Below are 23,101 nucleotides of genomic sequence, written 5' to 3' on the forward strand. Positions count from 1 at the left end.
AAAGATTTCATCATCTTTTTCATTATCTTGTCATTTAGGTTCTCAATTAATGTTCAGGCATTTGACATCTAAAGCAGGAAAAGTGGAATTTGAAGCGGAGACTTGCCAATCCTCAAGCCTAATTCAGAAGTCATCCCCTCTGATGTGGAAGTTATTTCACCTGTTCTCAGGTATTCAGCAGGCTGCCGTTTAGCACATGGCAAATGTCTTTGCACATCTTCTTGGTTTTGTTGTTGTATGTCTTCAAGTAATTTCCAACGTATAGCAACCATTTTCTTGGTACTTTGGTCATATTTGGCAAAACATCAGGAATAAACTCTTCTTGAACATGGCTACATCGCCCGAAAACCCCACAAAAAACTATGGATGCCAACCATGAAAGCCTTCGACTTCACAAAGGTATCCCTGTTTGGTGGGGTTTTTATGTTGTTAAAGAGAGAGTGTGGTTGACTTTAACTAAAAGTTGCACTGAAGGACCTAGAGATTCCTTGAGGGAACACTCCCCTAGGCCTTTGTATCTCCTCCAGTGCAATTCTGTGGTTGGTGTCTGTCAGAGGTTGACCACAGAGTTTCACTGGAGGGCCTAGAGATTCCTAGAGAGGTGTCCTCTCAGGTTAAAAACATGGTGTTTTTGTTATTTGCTGGTTTTCCAAAATCCCTGGGGGGTCTTGTGCCTCTAAGGAATATGGAGGGACAAGTGTGTATTGTGCATTTCAGTTGGCCAAGAAAGATGTCACGGATGCATTTTTATTTGCCTTTGTTAAATGGCCATCCCAGCTCCCCCTGTATGTGTTGTGTGTCAGAGAGGGTCTGTGAGAGAAAGCCCCCCCCCCCTTTGGTTCTTTGGGGCCCCAGAAGGCCCCCCTCCTTGAAGCTGGCAAGGAGTCTCTCCCCTGGAGGCCAAGCTCTCCTCCTGCTCCTCAGCCAAGGCTTCCCAGCCAGGGCGCCTTTCCAAGGCGGCTCTTTCTTTCCTGGTTGCCAAGGGCTGGGAAGAGTCCTGTAGTAGGCCCAGCCCTTGGCTCCTTTGCCTCTGGGTTGGGCCCAGGTGGAGGGGAAGGCGGCGCCAACACCCAGCTCTTCCCTTGCTCTCTTTTCTCTGTCTCTCTCACACGCCCAGAGGTTGCAGGAGGAGGAGGAGGAGGAGGCCAAGACTGGCTTGGGTGCATATGACATTTTAAACCCCCCCCAAAGGTGTGTCTTCTTCCTTCCTCCTCCTGTGGCAGCAGCAGCAGCAGCAGCAAGGAGGGGTCTCTGCTGCTGGGTCTCCTCCTCCTCCTCCTCCTGCCACACACTCCAACCACCAGCAGCAGGAAAGGCGCCTTCGCACCTGGACGCCGCCACTGAGAGCCACCTCTCTTTCTCTCTCTCTCTCTTTCTTTCTCTCCAAAGTTTCTCCCCTCCTTCTTTCTGAGCGGACCCTTCCCTTCTTCTCTTTCTCCTTCTCTCCTTCCCCCAAGAAGAGCTTTGGGTGACTTCTTCTTTTCTTGTTCTTTTGTTTTTAAAAAGTTTGTGGGTGCCTCTAGCTCTGCGAGGACTTGGAGAGGCCGAGGAGCCCCGCATGCCTTGCTCTTCCTCCTCCTCTCCTGAAGAGCCCTGAAGCCCCGAGAGAGCCAGGCGAGGCCATGAGCATGAACGGCGGAGGCTCCCACCCGAGGCTCAACACCTTGGGCATGGGCGGCAGGATGGTCCGGGCCGAGTCCGGGCCGGATATGCGCTACGAGATGAATCCCCACCTGATGATGGGAGGAGGAGGAGGAGGAGGAGGGGGAGGAAGCAGCAGCCATACCCACAAGATGTACTACATCCAGAAGAACTACGGAGGGGACATCGGCTCCGATGGCTATGTGTAAGCGCCCCGCTTGGAACCAACAGCACATCAAAATAATAATAATAATAATAATAATAATAATAATAATAGTCGACACCGACTTCAAAAAAAGTACAGGGTCATCCCAAATCCACAGTGGTACCTTTATGGGGCCCCCCTAAATGCACATGGTCCATGTTGCAAGCTTAGTTGTATGGGAAGCTTACAGATTGCAAGCTTTGCTACATGCCAAGTTTACAGATTGCTTACCTATATGGAAAGCTTATATGTTGCAAGCTGAACTATATGGCAAGTTCAGGGGTTGAAAACTTAGCTACACGGCAAGCTTACATGTTGCTTAGCTGTATGGGAAGCTTATATGTGGCAAGTTTAGCTACATGGTAAGCTTACATGTTACTTAGCACTATGGAAAGCTTACATGTTGCAAGTTTAGCTAAATGGCTAAGCTTGCAACATGTATCATGAGCATTTTGGTTGGCCCCAGAAACATGTATCATGTGCCTTTGGGTAGATCTGGGATGATACTGTACTTTGCTATATGGCTAAGCCTGCAACATGTATCGTGTGCAGTTTGGTTGGCCCCATAAGCCAACCTCATTTGTTGGTCCCCTAAACATAGATAATGTGCATTTTGGGTTTGTTCCATTGGGGTGGATCAGCGATGATGCTGTACTGTGCTATATGGCATAGTTTGTAACATGTATCATGTATTTTGGTTGGCTCCATAAAGGTATCACTAGTGGATTTTGGATGATGCTATCCTTTGCTATATGGCCAACATGGCTACCCCCTGGATATCTTAAAAACAGTGATACCTTTATCCCTATGGAGCCAGCCCAAATGCACATGATACATGGTGCAAGCTTAGCTTTATCTTTAGCTAAGCTTGCAACATGCATCATGTGCATTGTGGTTGGCCCCATAAAGGTATGTCTGTTAGGTAGCTTTTGAATGAGGCTATACTTTGTACATATGGCTTAGCTTGCAACATGTACTGTGTGCACTTTGGTTGGCCCCATAAAGATATGACTGTTCAGTGGATTTGGGATGATACTGTACTTAAAAGAAAAGGAATGGGTTTTAGGTTGTCATTTGGCTGCTTGAATTGTTTATACTTTCCTCCTGGAATGTAAACACGGATCAAGGTCAGAATGCATGTACCTTTGGGTAGATGATGAATCCACAAATTTCTCTCTCTTTAGAGCTTTTCTGGGAGAGAAGATTTATTGAGCTGTTGCAATAAGTGGGAAGGTTGTTTCGTTGAAGGCTTCTGGGGGGGGGGGAAAGACACACAAATGAGCTCAGGACTGAGTTCAAAAGTTTTGGTTGCTTGCTTGTTGCTTATGATCTTGGTGTTTGTTAGATGAATTTTAGTGTGTGTGTGGGGATTAGAACACCTTTCAAAGGGAAAAAGAAACACTATAAACTCAAGTGTGTGAGAGCCTTTGGCCTCAGATAGATGGGGTTTTATGGAGACTAGGGTTGTTTTTTTACTTCACTCTGGAGGCTTTCCTCTTGGACTGCAGAGTTGCAATTAATCTTACCTAGATAAAGATCTTTGACTCCCCGACGCCCAGAAGAGACACTCCTTTTAAGTCTGTGGGAAAGACTGGAGATTCCCAGCTGAGAATTAAGGATAGTCCAGCTCCTCCTCAATTCTCCCAAGAGAAAGGGCATTGGGTTTATTGTCCTGAGAGAGGCAGAAAAGAAATATATAAAGAGTTGGGGAAGTGATTTCTTTGGACCACATATTCCAGAGTGCTGGCTGGGCTTTTTGGTTGTTGGTTGTTTTTGTGCAAGTTGTATTAAAAAGTAACTTATCCAGGCTGTGGGGAAAACACCTTCATCAGGGAGCACTGACTAGCCTCTGCTTCTTATCGATTGAACAGTACATACAAATCTGGTTTTGTCTTCAATCATAATGTTACAATCCCACCCCTTTGTCATTCAGTGCATACAGTTGATTAATATGTAAACATGAGAAAGACATGTGGAAGTTTGTGCACATACTGCATGTCATCTCCAGCATGGATTTGGTTTCTACATGAGAGAGAACCTCAGCCTGAAGTCACCCTTTGTCTTGTGTTGTGTGTCATTTATTTGTCTCAGCCCCACAGTCTGTTTTCAGAGGTGAAAGTGATCATCATAATTTTTGTGTGTGTGCAAATTGTGCAGATCCTTTCTGTTACTGCTGAGTAGCCGGAGTCTGGTCCTACATGGGAAGGGGGGTCAATAGGGTTTTTTTTTTAAAAGGGATGAGGATTGCAGTCCCTCAGATGTTGGATTGCATGTCCCAGCATCCTTAGCCATCATAACCAATGGTGAGGAACCCTCAAGAAGATGTGAGGGTTGCATGATTTCTACCCTGAATTAGAAGGTGTGAATTTCAGGGGAAACTTGAGCTTCAGATCCTCCCATTTAGAAATGCTTTGTTTGCAGAAGTTTCTTCTCCTTATTCTTTCTTTTCCAAAGGCGGGCTGCTTTGCCTGTTGAGGTTCATTCAGTAGATTTTTTTTAATAGTAGAGGTGTGGGAGTTCTGGCATCTCAGAAAGGAGATACTTTCTTCGTACCATAAAAAGACGTTTGAAGCTGTTCCAGTAAAAATCTCTAATTTGAAGTGGGAGGGAGACTGGTGAGAGTGAAAAGAGGAGATAGTCTACCTCTCTAAGAATGTAGATTGTCTAGGATGGGAATGGAGCCTGAGCTGCTCTGTCTGCATGAACCATAAGAATCTAAGTACACAGTCCATCTTGTAACACAGCTGTTTATTTTTCAAACCCTGGGCTCTGCTTTGTGTGTGGGCATGCATCTGCAGGCGGCTGTAAAACAGCTTACTTTGTTTTTCAGCTCCCCTTCTGAGTTCTCTGTTTAGAAAGCCATTCCTTTCTCATCCCCTCCCTGTTTCTCCATATCAGAACACTGAAAGCTTTATTTCTTGTGCTAATTCCATATTCCTTTCCCCCCTGAGGGGCTGGGTGCAGGCAAATTAATAAAGTACCTTCACATAGGACAGCCAGCATGGTGTAGTTGTTTGAACATTGGACTAGGACTCTAGAGACAAAGGTGGCATTCCTATATTAAACTCCAAGACTTGTGAATTGGAGTAAGTGCCATGAAGTTTCAGTGAATGTTGACAAGTGCATGGCTGTATAAATACAACAGAGTAACTATAGCAGTGAAAGTCCTTCTTTCTTTTATTCTTCTCCCTTTTATGTACGTCTCAAAACAATGGGTGGTCTAGGCTTAGTTTCTTTTCTTATTTAGTGGAAACACTTCATCATGCGTTTGCTGTTACACATCTTGACATTTGTGCAAATGTGGTTTGAACAGGGCCACCATGCAACTCCATTGATGAATTAGCAGAATGTGTGCAGTAGTTGTGCTTCTTGTATTATACTGCAACTTTTCAGTCTAGTGTGAAAGTCCATAGAAATAGATCTTCCTCTGAATGCGTATGTACACACATACAAAACAGAATACAGACTGCAGAATATGGTGACTATGCTGATTTTGCTCAGACGATGTCTCCAAATTCCACAGATTAATTTATCTAGTCCCAAAGCACCTGCTGATTATATGACAGGCTTACAGCAATTAGTTTGGCAAAAGTTATAATTACTTTAATTACTGTTGAATTTGCGAAAGAATGCTTCAAGATAGACCCAGGAAAATATGGCTTGTTTACATTTTTAATGATGTAGTTCATTCAGGGTATTTACTGGTTATAACTAGACACATAATTGGAAACAAAGGAAGTACATTACACAATGGAAGGCTCTTTTTAAAGACAAACAGTACAACTCTGACCCCTTCAATAAATGGCCACATTGTTGTTGTGTGTTCTCAAGTCATTTCCAACATATGGTGACCCTAAGCTTACTGTACCATGGAGTTTTCTTGGCTAGAGTTGTTCAGAGTGAGCAGGTTTGCCATTGGTTTCTTGTGAGGCTGAGAGAGTGTGACTTGCCCAAGATCACACAATGGGTTTCCATGGCTGAGCAGGGATCTAAATCCTGATCTCCAGATTCATATCCAGTGCCCAAACTATTACACCACACTGGCTCTCACACGGTTGTTGAGGTACATTTTCAGAATTAAAAAAGTTACTCTTTTGCACTGTAACTTCTAGAATCCTCCAGTCAGCTGTCATGCTGCCTGAGGGATTCTTTGACTTGTACTCCCAAAAAAGTAACTCTCCCAAGCTCTGTAAGCATGTCTCCTCATTACTCAGGCACACATTAAAAGCATACCTAAATATTTATCTTGGAAATAATTATTTGCTAGTTTTCCGTATGGCTTATAGATATCTTTTCCCCCTGTAATATTAACATTATTGAACATTTATAATGCTTCTTAGAAATGTAGTGAGCCTTCAGGATCATCCATTTAATCTTCCAAGGTTCCCCTACCAAAAATACATCTAAGCAGAAGTTTTGTATAGACATGTCGGGGTGTATATGGCTATAGTGCAAAGGCTGCTGCACTTCAGTCTGAGTTTCAATGTAAGTTACTTTTGCGGGTGGGGTTCTGTTCCAGTTGAAGCTTATTCTGTGTCATCTTTTGTTCATTTTATTAACTAGTACCTTATTCAGATGGCAGTGCCAGCCTCTCCCTGCCCCAAGGGTTGAACAGCAGGCTGTCTCTGTAATGTTCCTAGCTTCTTTAATCCTGGGAATTGGGGAAGAGGCTGGTTTCTGTGGTATTTCAACTAACAGGGAATGATACTGTAGTATTGCTCTCAACTGCTACTTTGTTTCTCCCCTTTCTTTCTCTAGTACTGTTGGAAATCACAAACCATCAGTACCTCAGCGTTTGTGAGTACACCAGTTAGAATCATTGTCAGAGGGCTTTGTGTCCCATGAATGTTTGGCTGCTGTTGGTTTTCATTTCTGTAACTGCAGAGTTGTTGCTTCCTGTGGAAGCAAACGATTTGACCAATGAAGAATAAAAACATACCTTCATGTTATTTGAGCATGTGTGTGAGGTTTGCAAATGGATTTCCCTAGAATGACCGTTCTCAGGCTGGTGTCTTCTGAATGTGTTAGACTACTGTTTCTGTCATAGCCCAACCAGCATGGCTCTGCTGACTGGGAGATGAAAGAAGTGTAGTGCTGCATGTCTGGAAAGCCATCAGTTGGGAGATGCCACCTTAAATCCTTAGCCAACCTGAAATTGGTGTGTTTCTAATGAGGAAAGGATAAATAGCTTAGGTGAGTCCCTGGAAATCTCCATGGCAAGATTTAAATTGAGGGTTTCTGCTTCACAATTTACACTTTCAGGGCTTAACTGTCTGGTGTGCTAAATACATAGCATGTGACTGAGCCTCCTTTTCTTCCCCTTTTACTTATAAGTAAATATGTCCTGTTCTGGATTGCAGCAAGTGTATGTGAGTTTCCCTACAGCTTTTTTCTTTTACATTGGCCCCTTACCTTGGTCTTGATAAGAAAGGAAGGGGAAACCTCTTGGCACCTAAGGATTCTTTTCTTCCTGGCCCTCTCCCTACCTGTTCCCTATGGCCCTGATCTGAATTGTGGGCCCACAGCCTTGCTTATAAGTAAAAAAGAAAAGTAGTCTGTTTAGGTGGACACAATATATTTAATGTAGCAGTTAGCTTAGCTTTTCATCACATGTTCCTGCTGTTTAGAATGATATGATACACACACACACACACACACACATATTTGGTAATAGTTTTCCTTCAGGTTGGTCTGCATTCAGTTACCAAATGCATGACAACCTGCCTCCAAATTAATTAATATACAGAAGCTTAAAATCTGCTGTGATAAGCAACCTTACCAAATAACTTGCACAGACAAGTAGGAATACCAGACTGTACACTCATAAGAAGCATAAAATTTCAGCTTTGTTTCCTGAGTAGGATTTCTCCCCCACTCTCCAGTTACTTCATTTTTGTTAGCAGATCCTTTCCCATAGCAAATGCACCAGGGTCCTTTACTAGTAAAGAAAGGCTGATACTGCATCCTGGTATGTCTGTGGCATGCAAGGAGTGTCCTGTGTATGCTGTGACTAATGAACAGGTCAGAATAAAAAGCAATGCGTACCAGCTGATTGCCATCCACACTTCAGATGTACAGAATCACTCACTGTAGGTGGATTAGTACTGGAGAGCAACACCAAAAGCAAAATATCCCGATGAGAAGCCATGTGCACTGAGTGAATAATGAGATAGTAATTAGAAATGAGAAAGTAAAAAAGGTTCCAGCTCTTTAAAATAGATGGGGTCCTTGCTACCATAAACTCAGGGAAGCTCTTGAGGTTTCCAAAGGCGTGGTAGGCTGACTTACTGATATCCATACACAAAACATTTGTGCTTCTCCTTCCTAAGTCCAGTAATATAGGCGAAACAATATAAAAAGAGCCAAACCAATGTGCTATAGTGTAGTGGCTTTCACCCTTGACCTTTTATAAGTTTTGGACTTCACTGCCCAGACAGTTTTGGCCTGTGATTGGGGATCCTGGGAGTTAAAATCCAAAACATCTGGATTGCCAAAGATTGAGAACTACTGCTGTATTGGATAGAGCTTCAGGGTCATTCCAGGTGTTAATTGTGCTGATCTCTTAATTGCATTTGAGTAATTAGAAGTGGTCTGTGCAACCCTACACTTTCCCTTCACTCTGCATCATAAATTCCCCCGTCCCTTCCACTGCTGGTCTTTTAACACAGTATTTCTTCCATTTGACTGCCACCCTTGACTACCAAATCCTGGTTGAAATGGGAGCTGTGGTTAGGGTAATGCACATATATTGCTGAACTATGGTAGAGAAGAAAGGAAAGAAAGAAGGAAGGATTGCACTGGAGAGTGGCTGTAGGAGGAAGGGACAGGGAGTGCACAAGCAGGCAGTCTGGTTTCAAGCTCTTAGCCATATTGTAATGATTTGTTGTACCAGGCCTAAGGGATGAGAGTCATTAGAGGTCTTTAGAAATGTCACCTGTCTTTTAGCCAGAACTAATAAATGCCAGTCTTGGTAAGCTGCCTTGAGGAAGGAAGGAATATTTCTTGCTTTCTCTCTTCCTTTGTGTTTTAGTTACAGTATTCAGTCAATGGTGATAAAATACGCAGTTGGTTAAACCCTAGAAGGAGTAATGCTTTTCTCATCAGAGAAGGTCAGAATATCCTCTATAGTGGGTTGCTCCTAATAAGCAGGAAAACTCCCAACCTTCTTGTTCCCTTGTGGGAGGCCCAAGCCCCCTGAAGGTTAGTCTTTTTCCTGCCTATGATCCTAGTAGGCCTCCTTTTTTCCTGAAGCCCATAGATCTTCATCATGGAGACACAATTGCCAAACTGCTGGCAATCCCTGGCCTTCTTTCTACTTGCCATTTTTCCTCCACTCTCTCTAGCCATGTATCTAACATGAACATAGTAGCAGCTTGTATTTTAACAAACAATATAATTCTAGCACTCATAATTGAAAAAGGCATTTTTTTTGGTATTTGCAAAGTATGGTATATATGCAGTCATTGGGAAAAGTGAAGAACTTGAACACAAAGACCTCTGGGATTTTCTGGTTACCAAAATGCACCGTGTAATTGCCCTACCAGCACCCTTTCTACTCAGTATAAATCACTTGGATTGCTAATTTAATTTTATGAATACTGATATAGCCCCAAGTCTATTTCAAAAAAGAGGCCATACTGTATAGTTAAGGAATTGCTTTGAAAAACTCCTTGTTTGCTTTGTTTTAATATTTTTAAAGTGTAAAGAAGAAGAGCAGTATGTCTGTGCAGCAACAGTTATTATTTTAAGCAGAAATAATGTAGTGATACTACCAATTTGATGGGGAAGTCACAGGTGATCATTGGAACATGTTGCCACGGGAAGCTTAACATCTCTGTTAGCAGATGTTTTTGAAGAAGTGGCTGGAGAGCACTTAAGATAGTTTAATCATGGGTAATTTGCACATAGCAACCTGTGTTCCAGTGATAGCCCCTAGATGATGGGATGAGGGATGTAAGAAATATTACCAATTAATAGTTGTTATTAATAATTTCTCCCATGGTATCAGAGACTCTGGAGAAAGAATAAGTGTGGCAGGAGTGTTGGAGATAGGGTTGCTAGATTGAAAACTGAAGAGGGCTCCTGCACCATAATGGTTGTGTGGAAGAGCAGGTTTCAGCAGAAGTAGCTTGCCATGCAACCAAGTTGAAATTCCCTCTTGTACACAACCATTAAAGGTACAGGAGTCTTTACTGTCAACCGTAGTAGAGATAAAACAGAGAGCTCCAAAACAGGAGAGCACAACTACACAAGGTCCAAGTGGATTTCAACACCCCATCACTTTTTTAAAAAAGAAACTTATTAAAATTCAAGATGTCCCCTGTGACTTCAAGGGACAGTTTCACAATGCCCCATCCAGCAGTTTTAGGTCCATGAGAATACCCCCTTTTTAAAGGTAGGAAGGAATAAACTTGCAGTTTGCTTCCTTTTTAAAGAAAGTTTCTAAACCTGAACCTGAAATACTCCTTGGAGGCAAAAACATGATCTGTGGTGACATTTTGAGGAAATGTTAAAAACTGATTATAGATTTTAGCAGTTTTCTTCCTTATTGTCTCTTCTCTGATATTTTATTCACCTATTGGATTTACCCTTGCCCAAAGATAGTGGCCATATGTTGGCTAAGCATCTACATGAAGAAAACATAGTGGATATAATAAATGATAGCATTGCTTACACACCTTTCCATCTCTGCACCTCCCCATTTTCCTCTCCAAAGTGTCCATTAGGCTGTTTATTTCTGGAAGATTTACAGTGTATCATTAACATCAGAAAGTATTGTTGCATGGGATTACCTCATATTTCCGTTTGAAGGATACGTCAGTGACTGTACAGTTTCCTTCAGCATTGAAATCATGGTACATGGTGTTTTCTCTTTGTGTTTAGTCTCCTTTATCATGTATGCCTTTCATTGTCACAATTTTCTTGTTGAGGCAGGTTTGTTAGGTGGTGAAAATAGAAAGCATGATTCTTTATTCTCATGTTGGAGAATTGCTTAATTATTTAGATCTGAGCAGCAAAGATTTTATGAAGATTATGTTTTCTGTCTCTCTCCGACACACACATACATCACACTAATTCACACAGTTGTATGTACATACATACAATCTCTTGGCTGAAGATACTCTTCAAACTCCACTTGTACCTTTCTTGAGACAGAGTCAGGGTTTTTCTTTCTATTTGAGCAACACTGCCTCCAGGATTCTCCTTGGGTGGTGTAGAGTTGTCTGTCCACCTCACCCATATCCAAAGCAAGGTGTGCAACTGGGTAGGGCTTATATATACTGCCATTAAAATTTTACAATCTAAAAAATAATAATTAGAGCTGTCTTGTGCTTCGTGTGAAAGACTAAAGCAGAGAGGAACATTTTCCCATTTGTGCCATGACCAGTGATGCAGTCTAGCTGCTCCGTGAAGAGTTGTTATGTTACCTCTATGAGAGCTGCATGGCTTGTGTAGTCAGCCTAACGTGTGTAGACCTGATTGAGATTGCAGTTCACTTGGGCTTTGTATATTTGAGATAGATGCCATGTGTACCACGCCCATCCCAAGGGTGGAGCAGGTACAATAATTATAAAAGGGAGTGGAGCAACTGTGCTGTTCCTATTGAGACACTCTTTCTTTGCCACCATCAGGGTGCTGGAAGAAGAACCATCAAAATGGGACATGAAAAAGTATACACATGCCTGTCACTGAAAATCTATAAAAGTTGTTGATTTACAAACAAAAGTAAACATTGGCTATTCTAAGCATTGACTGCAAGTTCAATGCAAAGATAGAGGGCAGGAAATAAAGATCATATTTCATTTTTTTTCAAAGTGCAGGACAGTCTTGCCTCGTTGCTAATAGCAATATAGGAAAGAGTGTACTGTGTACATAATATATTGAAATCTCTCTTAGCTCTCTTCTGGCCCTTATTGGAATGCTGGACCAGAATCTGCTGACCAGTGCTTCTGGCTCTACTTTCACTGTTCACCTCCAAAATCACTAAGATCAATGTAACTTTCTGTGATCACCTGAAGGTTCTCAACCACCCATTTAGGAATCACCGCTATTAACATAGATGTAGAGCAGTGGTTCCCAACCTTCCTAATGCCGTGACCCTTTAATACAGTTCCTCATGTTGTGGTGACCCAAACCCATGAAATTATTTTCGTTGCTACTTCATAACTGTAATTAAATAGGTGTTTTCCAGTGGTCTTAGGTGACCCCCATGAAAGGGTCATTCGACCCCCAAAGGGGTCCCACCCACAGGTTGGGAACCACTGCTGTAGAGCTTGTGGTGGCATGAAGGTGCAAAATGGATATTAGCAGTATTTCCAATTACATTAGAGATGTAGATGGCTGCTAACATCTCCTACTGAAGTCCTTAGTGGGTCCACTTTTCCACTGCCTCTCTTGTCCATTTCATGGCTTTCATCTAAAGTGTGAGGAAGACTCTAATCAAGTTGGTAAAGGCATCCGCAGGATCCCTGAAGGCATGAGATCATACAACTGCCATGTTTTCCTTAGTTGTGCACTTTTGAAGTCAAAGCAATATGAACTATCAGTGTGGTTGCCAGTCCTATTGATAGATAATAAATAAAGCATATGAGACATTTTCCTTTGCATGAGTAGGATATATCTGGGCTAGAAGTGAGGGAAACTTGCAGAATCTTAATCAATGTCTCTTATTGAGACAGAATGATAAACTTTGATTTGGTGTTGTAGGAAAGAATCAAAGTGATCTGCAGGCTATTTTGTCTAGTGTTTCATCCTTCAATGTGGTTGTGAAAACTTTCACTTCTGTTTTTAATAACCACAGTTTAGTGTTACCTCCACATTCCTAATGTTAACTGTGTTGTTTAAACAAGCCAGCTGCATTGTCCAGGTTTTGAAATTGTTTCCCCGCCAGTAAACCATAATTAGGATTAACCAGTGTTTAATTAGATAAAAAGAAACAAAAGTTTCTCATCTTTTTGTGACCATGTTGAAGGAGAGGCCTTTGAGCTCTGATTGCTCAGTGGTTAAATGCCTGTGCTGCAGCCACTCACTCACAAATCACAAGGTTGTGTGAGTTCAATATCACCAGGGGCTCCAGGTCCACTCAGCCTGGCAATCTTCTGTAGGTCGCTAAAACCAGCTTGTTGGGGGCAATTGGCTTACTTTTTGTAAACTGGTAAGCGGTATAGAAATGTATGTGCTATAAGGAGGGGAGGAAAGTAGTAAGTGTGCAAACCTGAGGCCAATTTTTGTAATGATAAACCACAATTTATTTTTATGTCTAAATGCAACCAATATTATCAATATAAATTAGCATGACTTGACACACCACTCCTTTTCTGCCTGATTCTTGCATGAAGTGATGGTATTGCCATGTCAGTTATATGTGGTACCTGATTATATTTGAAGTCTTGTTAAATTGTGTGGTAAATCGGAAACTTACCTTGTGATGGAAATCCATTGAAAACAAGAGTAACCTCTGATATGACAAGTACTAAACTTCTATCAATAAGGATTTAACCAACTGAAATATTAATCACACAGAATCAAAATACTTCAAAAATCAAGTAATAATTAAACATGATGCAAAATAATTTGAAATTCCAAGCTGATTTGTTCATGCACACACACTCAATAAGATCACTCAGTGTTTTTAGCTCAATGAGAGAATTGTCTGAATGAAAAAAAATATGTGTTTGGAATGTATGGTAATAGTAGAATGTAGAAACCAAATAAATGGAGGCAGGAAAACCCTTGGATATCAGTAGTTGGAAATGTCTCATGATTTAGAATAGCTTAGTTATAGTTTCATGATAGCCAAATTAGTATTATTTTCTCCCCCTGTTTGTAGGTAGCCTCTGATACAGGTTCTGAGGGCATCTGTCTGAATATATCAATCAAGCCAAAGACAAATACAGTATTATGCATCTTTAAAACAAAGTGCAAATTAAAACCTAAACTAAAGTGGAGGTAATAAAGTATAAGATGTTAAATGGATTTACAAGTTACAGCAAATTTTAAAATATCTGGGATATGTGTGTGTGTGAGTGAGTGAGTGAGTGAGTGAGAGAGAGAGAGAGAGAAAGATCTTTGTCTAGAACAAAATAACATTAAAGTGGGTTCTCAGTGAGCCTCCTTTGTGAGGGCATTCCACAACACCATTGTTGAAAAGGCTGTTCTCTCATAAGTGGTGTTGTTACTACGTCTCTTACTTTCCTACTCTTATGCTTGATTGAAGTGCTCATCCTTCTAACACATCAGAGATATGGATGTACATCTTGAACTGGACCACTGAAGTCAAGTTTCATTGGTCCAGTGGGTCTCTTCTGATTATAACCACATCTGGATCCAACCCTTCATATGCTTGTAAAAGTTTGAACCAATGTGGAAATGTTGTGTTTGATCTTCAGATCTCCATGTTCCAGTTGTCACTTATTAAGTCAATTAAAACAATCATAGAAAAGTTAGGTTCAGACTTGTCTGAGCCCATCTTTACTGTATTTATTTATTTTTATTCAATGTATACTCTAGTTTTCTCCCCATCATGGGGTCCAGAGCAGCTTACAAAATTTAAAATAAAGTTTAGCTAATTTACGAAAGTTAAAAACAAATCACAATTCCGTTTTAAAAGGTACATGGTCAATACAGTAAATTGTCTTATGAAAGGCATAATAGTCTTTCATGAAAGTATACTGTCCCCAGCTCCCCCCGCACGCTTTAGTCAATTTAACTACACAAACTAGAATTGGAACTTTTTATTTACTCAGATAAAAATTCAATAAATCTGGTGCACAGCAAGCTAGATTTAAGTTTGGAAGTTAGTTACTTTCATGGAAATTATTTTGCAAAGGCATCTGTGTGAATGATAGGTGCTTCCCTTTGGGAAATGCCTGAGCTTGTTTGGGAGCTCTGATCCCACCAGTGAGGTGTGGTTCCTAGTATGCTGCAGAGCCTCGCCCTTTCCCAGCCAGTGCAGTCTTGCAACACTGGCTGAATCCCAGCATGACCAAGTGCTGGTGAAGTAGCATACCACACAGGCATTAAAGTATTTATAGCATAACAGAAAACATAGTTCAGAGTGGGAAAAAGTTAACCAAAATGATCTCTCTGTGTGCTGCCATGACCCCAACTCAGCTCTGTTTCCAATTGGGGTAGTAATTTTGGAGCAATAGTACTGACATAGATGCTTTACTGTTCCAACAGTTGATACAATGTGTCTATTCTAGTTGGGACTAGCAATTGGGTATATGTCTACATATATTAGAAACTTGCCAAGAAAACCCTGTGATAGGTTTGCCTTAGGCTCTCCATAAGTAGGAAACAACTTGACGGGACGCAGCAACAACAATATTCAGTTAACAGAGCCATTGTCAGTAGAAGCCTGGTTCCAAGGGCATATTTTGGGGTGTTATTGTTCTTGCATACTTGAAAGTATATTCTGGCCAGCAACACAAAATTTCGTAAAACATTAATGATACCCCTGGGATGTATCACCATGGAATCATTTGTTGTTGCATCTGTTAGCACCTTTAGTTTTTTGTGGGTTTTTCGGGCTATGTGGCCATGTTCTAGCAAAGTTTCTTCCTGACGTTTCGCCAGCATCTGTGGCTGGCATCTTCAGAGAAGATGCATTCTCTGAAGATGTCAGCCACAGATGCTGGCGAAACGTCAGGAAGAAACTCTGCTAGAACATGGCCACATGGTCCAAAAAACCCACAAAAAACTATGGATGCCGGCCATGAAAGCCTTCAACTTCACATTGTTAGCACCTTTGCTTCTTAAATCTAGGTAAGAAATAAATGTTATTGCAAACCAGGCATTTGTGTCTTGGATATATGAACAAATGTCTGGTGAGTTAGGCTAATGTGAGCCTCACATTAAAAGCCAGAGACAGATAAGACCGTTCAATTAAAAAGATCGTATGTACAGCGCTGTGTAAATTTACAGCACTTTATAAATAAAAGTTAATAATAATAATAATAATAATAATAAGTCTTAAAGGCAGTTTTTGGAATTGTGCCTTCTATGGTTGAAAATGTGCTTGCATACTCATGTGCTGTAGAGTGTACAAAACTAAGAAAAAGTTAGATTAGTGCCATGTCATTTTAATTTAAGTGGTGTAATCCTGTCCATTAATTATTTCATACCCAGTACATTGCTCTTAAGCCCTTTGGAGTGTCCATCAAATCATTAATTTCTGAACAGATAATGTTTTGATTTCCTAATTATTAGGGTTTAATGGGAGTAATCTTAAATGGGAGGAAAGATTCTTATGCACACGTTCCTTATGATGGGGTTATCCCTATTTAACTGGGTTCTTATTATGGACTTTTGGAATCCAGATACCCATACTATCTCTAGATATCCCATTCAAGCAAATATTTATGGTGACAATTTACACAATCAGTTTAAACAGTAATATTGGGGTTGGTATAACTTTGGTACCTGTATAAATAAAAAAGTGGATTATCTTTCCTCTTCCCTTATTACAAAAATTTGCCATACCAGCATAATAAGTGTGGAATATTACCTGGTTTTGTAGGATAGCTTAGAAAAAATAGACTAATTTTCTTTGATAGGTGGAAGACTTTATGCCCTCCAGATATTGGTGAACTGTAGCTCCTAGCATTCCTTACCATTGGTTGTGCTGGCTCAAGACTTTGTAAACTACAAATCCCAGGATTCCATAGAATGCAGCTACAGCACTTAAAGTATCAGACTGCATTATTTCTGCAGTATGGGTGCACTCCAAGCTAGCTCAGAATCTAAGCCTTGTTTCTGGATCCACACTATTCTTCTGCATACCTCCCTGTTGGTTTTGGTTCCTCAGGTTCGTGACTAATGCCCTGGCTCTTGACCTTTGGACTCCTAATCAACTACTTGCCTTCTCATTTCCCCAAGTAAACCATGACAAACTGGTGGGAGTTACAGTCCAGATATACAGTTCTTACTCTGATCTGCTTGATTTTTTCTTCTTGAACTTCGTGTTCCACCCACTTTACAATAAAATGCAGCAGACTGGCTCAAACATGGCAGAATAAGAGCTAGGAAAAGTTCATTTGTGGACTATCTCTCCCAGAATCCCTCAGCCAGCAGAGCCACAGTATGCTAAACTGTAGTCCAAAAATACCTTTTCCAGGCTTTGAGCAGATTTTTTTTAAACAGCATGTACAGTGGGCCCTCTCCTTATGTGGAGGATCCGTTCCAGATCCCCCCACTTAAGGGAAAATCCGCTTATGCTCAAGCCCCATAGGAAATAATGGGGCTCGTGCATGTGGCAGAGTGGTGTGCATGCGCTGTGGGCGCACCACCACTATTTCCTTCCCGAAGCGGCTTCCATGTAAGCTGGGAGCCGCATAAAAAGCGTCTGCGCATGGCGCAGGCACACTGTACCTCTGAACTCATGATTCTGGCCAAGGACTTGTTTTCAGTGTTAGATTTGAGCTTGCAGTCCTTTCAGATAAAAATGCATGCCTGGTTCACTTCTCCCCCACTTCTCTTCTGTTGTAACAGCATAATTTAGAATGGAGAGGCCCTTTTTGTTGCCCTTGTAAAGCCCCCGAGAATCAGGAATTCTACTGCAAACTATGTAGATTTGTGCAAGTAGATAATAATAATCTACAAGCTGTCCACTATACTATATAAAGGTAAAAGGCTTAGATTGTTGTGACCTGGAACTGCAGCGTCACTAGAGTTGGTGTCACCCAGTGTGATAACTCATGGTGTTACCTCCCCATTGACCCATAAAGAATCTCTTGTTGTGTATTTTTTATATTAATGTTATTTATAAATAGTAATTCCTTGTATATCACTGAATGCAATGGCAATAGTTGTGACATAAACACCCTCCCACTATTGTCATCCCCCTACTGACCTCCTCTTATCCCACATCATACAGAATCCTTAGCTATGGTTTTTTTGCACTCATGTTCCACATAAATTGTAATTCCTGTTTACTACTGAATGTAACAGTAAAAGTTGTGACATAAACAACTAGCAAAATTAAAATTATACCTTTAAATTGCACAACCTAAATACATTTACCTATACACAGTTTCATGTGGTTGAAGTGAAAATTTGGTAAAATGTGATGTTTTAAAGAAATTAAAGAAATTGAAAATTAAAATCTGAGGCCTCTCCTTTCTCCTCCCACTAAGCCTCACCCCACTCACACCATCTTTATCATTTTTATATTTATTTGTATGCTGCTCGTCCCCCAGATCTGGGACCCAGAGTGGCTCACAATATTAAAAGAACAATACAATAAAAAATTAGAAAAGTGGTACAATCCTTCAGTATTTTTAATGGGACGCAGGCAAACCCCAAAGGCAGATGTTTGGGGAGAAGTGGTGTCATCCCCCATTAGGTTGTCACCTGATGTGTTCCGCATCCCCCGCACTGCCATATTGACGCTACTGACATGGAATACATTCTCAGATATAATGGTGATTCTTTACTTAATGGAATAACAAGTCTTGGCTGCTGAAGGTGGAAGAGGTAATAAAAATAGAGAAATAATTGCCAAGGGTAACAAGGAATAAGTGTAAAGGAAGCCAGTGATGTCTATGGGCTGCACTTGAAATGAGAGATGGTTCAGGCAGTGGCTTCGCAGAAATTATGGGTTTTGAGGAGGATTTTGAAGGAAGACAGCTGTGTAGGTACTCAGGAAGGACGTTCCAGAGTGAGGTGTAGCAACAGAGCATGGACAGCGCATTTTATACTCTCCAATTAATATGTCTGATGGCTCTCTCTTTCTTTTTTTCTCCCTGTCAGTCAAAATGAAACTGGCACAACGCCCAGGCATCAAAATACCATTCAAGAACTTTTGCAAAACTGCTCAGATTTGTTTAAATCTAAGAACTTTTCACTTTCATATACCATTCATCCTTCTGCTTGATCCACTGTTGAAACTACCTTCATGGGCTGGTATTATTGACACTCGTCATGTTCCCACAGTGGATTTTTTACAAAAGAGACTGCAGACTCAGCATTGTAACTCGCCTGTGAGACCAAAAAGGAGGGGCAGGTATATTGGGTGTATTCCTCTGAAACCACCCCACAGGTTGCAACACTTGAATTTGAATAAGGTGTGCTGCTGCCCTTTAGAAAATGTACTCACAGTGCAAGAGTAATTATAGCTGTTTGATGGCTCTCTCTGTCTCTCTCTTTTTCTCCTTGTCAGTCAAAATGGAACTGGCACAATGTCCAGGCGTCAGAACACCATTCAAGAACTTTTGCAAAACTGCTCAGATTGCCTCATGCGTGCTGAACTCATAGTACAACCTGTAAGTGTTATTACTTTGCTGAGCCTAAACACATGCTAACACAGGAGATGCTTTCATTGAGCAAAAAAGGATCCAGAAAGAGGTTGTGGAATAGTTTGTTTAAAAAGAAGTTCAGGAGGGACTGAAGTTGGATTCAACTATCCATGTCTTGAAAATATTCCAAAAATATATAAATTCCAAAAAGCAAACCTTGATTTTGCTATTTTACTATGCCACTGTATGTAATAGTACTTGACCAATCATTCACGAAGGGCCCTGGAACCAAACCCCCAGCAGATACCAAGGGCCTACTGTTGTTGACTAGGAGAGTTTGGCATGCATTAACTCCCAGGTTCAGCCCTTGGCATCTCCTTAGAATTTCCAAGGAGATAAATGATAAAAATCATCAGTTATATAATGATAGGGAAGATTTCTACTAGAGATTATGAAAAACCACTAGAAGACATAACAGACAATAAGTGGATAGTCTCATCTGGTATCAGGTAGCTTTGTATTTTAATGTGCTTATATCAGGATGGAGAATGTTTTGTCCTCCTGATTCTTTTTGTACTATAACACTCATAATCCCTTACCACCTATGTTGGATGGGTTTTAGGGGAATTGTAGGCCAAAACACACGAAAATTCAAATGTTTCCAATTTCAGCATGTTTTGAGTATGATTATATGTGTATTTATTCCCTCCTAGTCATGGTGTATAACCATTATGATATATTGCTATCATGACTAGAAGCTATTGATAGCCTTCAGTTAAATAGAAATTGTGAGGCACTGAGGTACTTGGAATATTAACTGGGTTTCAGTGAAGTAGTAAGAGAAAAGGCAATAATCCCCTAGGATTTTGACAGCTCTTTTGTAATTGCCATTCATTTTAATATGGTTTACATAGGATTACTCCTGGATATAGAACTCAAATAGCTTCGTCCTTAGAGCACACCTCACACATCTGTTTCTGCACCTGGTACACTTAGGGTACCATGGTAATCATCACACCAACAACAGTGAATAAGATGCTGTTGAATCTAAATGCATCCACATCTCAAATAGTTGGCTCATGGCTTCAGTGTAATACTGATAGAAAAAAAATTGCAATATTTTTAAAAAAATGGGATGTAGAACATATCTTAGTCTAGTGATTCCCAAATGTTGGTGCTCCAAATGTTTTTCACTTCAGCTCCCAGAAGCCCCAGCCAGCTTGGCCAACAATCAGGAATTCTGGGAGCCGAAGTCCAGAATATCTGGAGGGTCATAGTTCGGGGATCACTGTTTCAGATCCATATGTGCACTGTGTTGTGCATCTTGGGTAATGTGGAAACCTAGAAGTTTATGTTCAAATGTCAACCTTTTTGCCAAAAGCCATCACATGAATTTTTGGAGGGAGTGGAAAGATGCTTTGCACTAAATGTGGCTGTGTTTGCTTTATTCCCTTCATCCTAGGAACTGAAATATGGAGAAGGTATCCAGATCAGCAGGAACCGGGAGCTGGAGGATTGCTTTGCTCAGGCCAATGAACATATGGACATCCTTGATGGCTTGATCCGAGAGATGAGACAAATGGGACAACCATGTGACCTATACCAGAAAAGGTATTGGCATTTTGTTTGTATCCTGGCTTCCTTCTGAAGAGCTGTAGTATTGTATGTGGAGTATTTAGATAATCTTCATCCTAGTTTGGACTAGGCCGGGGCTGGGCAAAGTCTGGCCCACTAAATGTTGGACTGCAAATCCCATCACCCCAAGACAGCATAGTCAAATCTGAGTCCAGTAACTTATGGAAAGTCACTCTTTTGCTTTTGACTGGTCTAGGCTTAGCCTAGGCCTCATATTAAATCTAAAAACAATACCCACAAACAAATTTTATCATAAGTATTCATTGTATCTGTTACTAGTCTTTCAAGCTAAGGAAGACCAAGTCCTTCTCATCTCATTATGGCACCATCAATACATAATTGAGAGAAAATAGTGAAGATTCTCCACAAATGTTACATTTCTGATAAATGCCTTAGGATGCATCCTTAGCATTTCAACCTGCAATCACAGTTTAATTATTTTTTTCCATTATCACTTGACTTATTTTTTTCCATCATCACTTGACTCCCTTGACTTATTTAGGAAGAGGTTAAAAACCTTCCTCTTCCAACAGGCTTTCCCCCAGACAATGTAATACCTGCGTTCTCTCCGCTGTACCGTTGCACCTGCACTTTAGGCTAGCTATCGTTGTGATTTTAATCTGTAAGTTTCTATCTTGTTTTTAATTGTATTATTGTATTGTTTGGGTTTTTATATGATACTGTTTGTAAAATCGTACATCGCTGTACTTCTGTGTAACCCGCTTTGATCTATTAAGGAAAAGCGGGCTATAAATAAACAGTTTATTATTATTATCACTACTGCCTAAGGCAGGGTATGGTTTAGTACATGTTCACTGTATTTATTTACTTATTCAGCCATGTGTTCAGTCTTGTTGGCAACTTATTGTACAATGTCACTGGATAATCAGGCACCTGGTTTCTTACTGCATTGCTCCTGTATTTAACCGTGGCCATTAGAATATGGGATAATATTCAGGTGCTTCAGTTTCTATTTTTTTGTTCTGAGTTTCTTGCTCTCTAAAGCTCAAGCTGATTCATAGCCTGAAAGCTTGTTTTTGTTACTTCTGTTTATGTATTTTGGCTTATTGTTCCTTGATTTTCTTATGTTTTATTACTACATTTCCTTGTAGATTACTTCAGCTTCAAGAGCAGATGCGTGCCCTCTACAAAGCCATCAGTGTACCTCGTGTCCGTAGAGCAAGCTCCAAAGGAGGCTATACCTCCCAGAGTGGATCAGGATGGGATGAATACACCAGGCGTGCTACCACTGAATGTCTGAACTGGATGAGGCAGCAGAAGGTAAACCTGTGTGAAAGTCAGTAATGAATTGTCTAGACACCAGAGTGATGTTATATCTTTTTATCTATATACTTAATTTTTCAATGTTTTGGGTAAAAGGTGGACAACATTCATTCATCTCCCACCTCCATTGGATTTAGTGTCACATTAGGCAGTTAGTTCTCCAGCCTCAAAAAATGTACCGACCAGAGTAAGCGGAAGCAAAGATATGAGTAAAATATAGGATCAACGCAGTAGCATATTCCTCTGGTCCTATGTTGCTTTAAAACCTTCAGAATGCACTTATTGCAAGCTTAGAGTAATCATCTAAGCACAACAGAGCTTAAATTGTTACTATTACTTTATTTCTGCTAGGCACACCAAAAAAGCAGGACTGTCAGGAAAGTGGTGGCAAAAAATCTAATTAGATATGATTCTATTTTAGTTCCTCTTTAACATATTATGTGTTAGTTTACATTGGTGATTTCTACTGGTAGTTTTGCATATTTTGCTTTTAAGTAGATATTAAAAAATTGCTGGTGTTATTCCAACATATATATTTATTAGTTACGCATTGGTGTTTTTATGCCTTCTACCATCTACTATATTAGGAATCTCTTCATGGTGATCCTCCTCCCCCTTTGTTTTGTTTTTGTTTAGGATGGCACTATCCCAGTCAAAATGAATTTACTGAAAAGACTGGGATTATGCAACCCATTTTTACAGGGAGCTCTTAGCTTTATTTCTTCCATGGTTTCAATGCCACCTTAGGTCCTATGCAGGAAGAATGGCAGATATTAATTAAAGGTGTTCTGGGGGAAAATAGGTTGCATAAAAACCACTGTCATATAATAATACCTTCCACTTGATTGTATGTCTGGGCCAAACTAGATTTGATGAAAAATGTGTCACTTACCTCCAACAACAACCATATAACTATGGGGTTTCCAGATTTTCTGCGAGACGATTGTGTGAGGGACAGGGATGTTTACTTTTTCTCATTTCCATAGACTGAGACCCTGAGAAAAATTGTCCCAATACCATAGTTAGCCATTGGAGACTGCTGCCAATTGAGGCTTATAGCAAGTGTAGGAATAAGCAAATGTTGATTTTCATGAAGACC

At 40.6% G+C, this 23,101-nt stretch overlaps 1 protein-coding gene across 3 annotated transcripts in view; it reads left to right on the forward strand.

Annotated features, from left to right (window-relative positions):
- The window catches only part of DSP (desmoplakin), a 128,730-nt gene that overhangs the window by 70,865 nt on the left and 34,764 nt on the right, over positions 1 to 23,101 (forward strand). For 2 of the 3 annotated variants that reach the window (XM_089516693.1, XM_089516697.1), the window contains exons 2-6: positions 39 to 170; positions 1,507 to 1,846; positions 19,008 to 19,110; positions 20,546 to 20,694; positions 21,831 to 21,999. In XM_089516693.1, coding sequence (XP_089372819.1) covers positions 1,623 to 1,846; positions 19,008 to 19,110; positions 20,546 to 20,694; positions 21,831 to 21,999 — 645 coding nt within the window. In that variant the 5' untranslated portion in view covers positions 39 to 170; positions 1,507 to 1,622. The remainder of the gene's footprint in view (positions 1 to 38; positions 171 to 1,506; positions 1,847 to 19,007; positions 19,111 to 20,545; positions 20,695 to 21,830; positions 22,000 to 23,101) is intronic. The other variant, XM_089516695.1, reaches the window with a different exon arrangement.

The sequence above is a fragment of the Sceloporus occidentalis genome, unplaced genomic scaffold, assembly GCF_023333645.1.
Source record: "Sceloporus occidentalis isolate IW3139 unplaced genomic scaffold, rSceOcc1.0.p SCAF_3, whole genome shotgun sequence".
Classification (NCBI taxonomy): domain Eukaryota; kingdom Metazoa; phylum Chordata; class Lepidosauria; order Squamata; family Phrynosomatidae; genus Sceloporus; species Sceloporus occidentalis.